Source organism: Triticum urartu, chromosome 6 (genome assembly GCF_003073215.2).
Source record: "Triticum urartu cultivar G1812 chromosome 6, Tu2.1, whole genome shotgun sequence".
Lineage (NCBI taxonomy): Eukaryota > Viridiplantae > Streptophyta > Magnoliopsida > Poales > Poaceae > Triticum > Triticum urartu.
This window is the reverse complement of record NC_053027.1, coordinates 546,430,225-546,434,537: the sequence shown is the minus strand read 5'-3', so window position 1 is coordinate 546,434,537 and position 4,313 is coordinate 546,430,225. Positions and strand designations below refer to the sequence as shown.

At 47.5% G+C, this 4,313-nt stretch overlaps 1 protein-coding gene across 1 annotated transcript in view; it reads left to right on the top strand.

Annotated features, from left to right (window-relative positions):
* The first annotated feature begins 2,013 nt into the window (after window positions 1-2,013).
* Window positions 2,014-4,313, top strand: part of LOC125516972 — a 5,774-nt gene continuing 3,474 nt past the window's right edge. Inside the window, exons 1-3 of the mRNA XM_048682222.1 lie at window positions 2,014-2,256; window positions 3,463-3,658; window positions 3,719-4,309. Coding sequence (XP_048538179.1) covers window positions 2,181-2,256; window positions 3,463-3,658; window positions 3,719-4,309 — 863 coding nt within the window. The 5' untranslated portion in view covers window positions 2,014-2,180. The remainder of the gene's footprint in view (window positions 2,257-3,462; window positions 3,659-3,718; window positions 4,310-4,313) is intronic.

Here is a 4,313-nt window from a genome sequence, read left to right as displayed (position 1 = left end):
GATGCTATATTGTGCAACTCTATTACTACATGGTGCAACTTTAGTACTGGATTGTGCAACTTTTTTGAAAACCAAGTTTCCAGCTGCATGATCCAATTTTTATGGTATTGCAACAAAGAAACCATGACAACCAATTTTTTATGACGTGCAACTAGTCTACTACCTCGGCCAACTACCTAATAGTCGATGTGCAACCCTTCCCCACTTCCCCTACCAGTGGTATGTGCAACTTAGTCTGTTGTCCACGCCAACTGCCTATTAGTCGATGTGCAACTCCTTCCCCTCGCTACTTGTGGATACATATTAGTTTTAGTTGGCGGGGGCAATAGACGGAGTTGCACATAGTCTGCTATGCAGTTGGCCGGGGCAACCCACGAAGTTGCACATCCATGAGTGATACAAGAGAAAGTTGCACATCATTGTTAGATATTTGGCCATCGCAGCATACGAGGTTGCACATCTACTGCTAGGCAGTTGGCCGATGCAGTAAATAGTGAAAGCACATCCACGTGTAGGAGAAAAGTTGCACGTCAACTACTAGACAGTTGGCCTCGGCAAGAGACGAAGTTGCACATCTCACTTCAAGTGGGTACTTTTGGGGGTGGAGGCGCCATCAGTAAAAACTGCACGTGGACGTGCAATTTTCACTGATGTCACCTCCACCCTCTCGAACTACCCCTTCTAGTGAGATGTGCAACTTCGTCTGTTGCTCAGGCCAACTCCCTAGTAATTGATGTGCAACTTTTTCCTTTTCCGTGGATGTGCTTTCACTGTTTGTTGCATTTGCCAACTTTCTAGTACTGGATGTACAACTTTGGATACTGCAACGGCCAACTATCTAGCAGTGATGTGCAACTTTTCATCGTACCCCATGTATGTGTAATTTTCCCTTCTAGCAACCGGTTCGAACCACCCTTGCTAGTAAGATTTGCAACTTTAGCGCCATGTCTATATGCAACTTTTCACTATCCTCGTGAATGTGGAATTTTCACCATCCAACTATTCCCTGCCTATGAGATGTGCAACTTCGTATGTTTACCTGGCCAACTGCCTAGAAGACTATATGCAACTCCGTTTGTTGCCCCCACCAACCAAAAATGCATATTCACAAGTAGGGAGGGGAAAGAGTTGCACATCGACTAATAGATAGTTGGCTTGAACAACATACTAAGTTGCACATATCGCTGGTAGGGAAGGTGGGGCAGGGTGTGCCAACAGTAGGCATCCATAAATAGGTAGGAGAGGGTTGCACATCTACTACTAGATAGTTGACTGGGACAGTAGACTAGTTGCGCATCACAAAAGTCGGTTGTTAGTTGCTATGTTATAGCCTCATCAGTGGTTGGATCGTACAGCTCTAAAATTGATTTTGAAAAAAGTTGCATCATGCAATACTAAAGTTGCATCATCAATACTAAATGTTGCACAATATAGCCCCTAAAGTTGGCATCGAAAAAATTTCGTCAAAATATACTCATGCGGGATCTAGTTTGAAAGATCTCGTTGCGAGGATTTCAACAGTGAAAACAAATTTGAATTCCAACACGCGGTTGGAAAGATATGCTTTTTTGAATTTTTAAGAACCCAAAATGAATGTACATGAATCTATCTGTTCCATACTAAAGAAGCACTGTGACGCATTTAATGCCACGGTCACATGCACTAGCAGACAAAAAAAATTAAGTGCATGCATGTGTTGTGAGTCAGGCTGCTCGTTTTGCCAAAAAAATGCGCATGCACTTTAAAGAATTTGGGTATCGTAAAAGACATGATTATTAGAACCGTTTCCTATTTATAGAGATCGTGTTTTGTATATTCTCCTTATCTAAACAACCCTTAAATAATTTTATATTCATTTGTCCCAAAATAAGTGTCTTAATTTTGTATTAGGTTTGGTATAAAATTGTATACTAAACTTAAGAAAGTTATTTTGGGACGGAGGGAGTATTAGTTTACGATCGAGTAAAAGTCCCTATAATCTCAAAAAAAGGTAGCATCTTCCCTTAAAAAAAACTAATGGTGGCATCCCAAAGCCATAGACTCGCGGCCGAAGCAGGCGGCCGCGGCCGCGGCGGCTCCGCCGCTCGGGACAAGGCGAACAGGCGGGACTCAGAGCAAGCGACTTGCGCGCGCACGGGGGGTGCCAAGAAGGACCTGGAGCTCGCGCCATCCTGGGCGGTATGCCGGCGTCGTGCTCCTCGTCTTCTCCGCGTCGGCAAGCTCTGGCCTGTGGCTGCGCTCCTCCTCCAGCCGCAGGTGCTCGGCTCGTACCATCCCGTGATTTTCTTACTTTTGTTTGCCCGGGCATCTCCCCTGCAAATAGAATCGAGCTTTCCCTCGTCGATTGCTCCGATCCCATTGTCAATTTCGTTCTTGTTTGTCTCCCCGAGCCTCTCGTAGCGTCAGCAGGCACACCCCCGCAAGCGCGGGCACGCCACGCGCTCGACAGAATCTCCCAGAGGGCAGAGGCGCATCCCTCGCGACAATGTCTAGGATCCGACCTTCCACTAGTCTGTACACACTGCCGGTGCTAGTACCACCACCACCACCAGCCTGCCTGCCCATGTAATTTAATCTTGTTTAATTAGCATGCTGTTGCTGGCTCGCTTTGGTAGTTCATAGTTGCTTCAGTTGCAATGTTGTAGTGAACTACTGAACAGAACTTGCTCCCGGGCTGATTACTGTCTTGCTAACTTTTGCTTCTTGTAGACTTGCAGCCTTGTCCAACGGCACTAATGGCTCAAGTTCTATGAACTTAAGTCAGTTGATTTTGTTGCCATGTCGTTGCTAGTTGATGTATCGCGATTCCTATAGGTTCTGTAAGCTAGAGTAGTCAGTTGAGCTGGTGTGAATACACGCGATATATCACGTGCATTACAACTACTTAACTTGTTTGTGTAGAGTAAGAGTAACAAGAATAGAAGTTGCCATAAAATTTCGCAGGCCGGTCTCCTTAACTTTGCTGGATATGGTGTGTATTTTCCTAGACCATAGAATAATTTGGACCTTACTACATTTCAAATAACGCATCATCTACATAACTACCGGTTTGACAGAATCTGCAAGGCATAGTTGCGGAGGATCGTCGCCTTGAGGTCATTACCTTTGGTTAGGGATCTCTAGGCTATAGCCACCTCTACTCTCTTCTGATCCCACATTCCCAATTTGGGAGCTGGCTCTAGTCAGAGTTCATTTCAGTGAACGGCTTTGTGCTGACCTTGTGTGGGAAGAGTTGGCGGGAATATAGTCCAACTATAAAAATACCCGCTGTTCGACTGTAGGGTTATGTCGCCGGCATGAAATCGGCAAGATCATCTTATGCGGACAACATTAATTAATTATCCAACAGCTACAACTCATCCTTTTCCATGGCCGTCAGGCCTCATGCCTTCTGTAATTAATATAAACCGCCATGACTCTGCATTCTTCTTCTCAAAGTTTGGCTGCTCCTGGCAATTTCAGGGCGGAACATCGGCGAAGTTTTCAGTCAGAGCATGCATATGCCGCGGATATCTCCGTCAGGTAGGCGTATGACAGTCTCTGACGAGCTACGCTTCCTACTTGGAAACCAGGCTTCAGAGTTCATACCGGCTGTCATCAAGGCGAATCAAGGCTTCTCGGCAAGCCGTTCGCAATCTCGTTCCAGAATGTATGCAAGGTCAGCCTTTTGTATTGCAATTTCATGCTTGGATATCCAACATACTAAGCAGGGTTTTAGGTACATAGTGGTACTTCAGAAGAAGAAGAAGGAAAAAAAAAAGACGCAGCCGCAAATCTTAACGGCTCGAGAAGCCCGAGTTCCTACGAGGGCGCTTCAAATAGCCCCTCCTGCCACGGCTAATTTTCTGATCAGCCAATCTCAAGTCCTCTTCCACACTTTCCCAAGAACCCGCCAGCCACCACAAGCAAATGGATCCTCGTCGGCGCTTAGGCCGATCACCACCACGCAAGAGGGAACGCCAGGCATCGCCGGCCAACTACAGAAACCGCCATCTCTGGCGCTCACCCCCTCGGGACTTCGCGCCCTCCTGGACAGGCGCGCCTTCTCCTCCTGCGGCCTTCTTGGAGCGGCCACCCTCGCCTCCCCTAGTCCCCTTCGTCTCCGGCGCTACATCGATTACAGCCGCGAGGAGCCCTACGGCCCTCGGCCAAGATTCGAGCCATGGCGCGTGTCCCCGCCTTCGGGACCCCAGAGGGAGGCTGACAGCTTCGGCAATGGATTCTTGGACCATGACTGGCCGGAGTACAGCCGCGAGGGCAACTACGGTACGCCTACGAGATTCTTGGAGCTCGCCGATTCTTTCCCGGGGCAG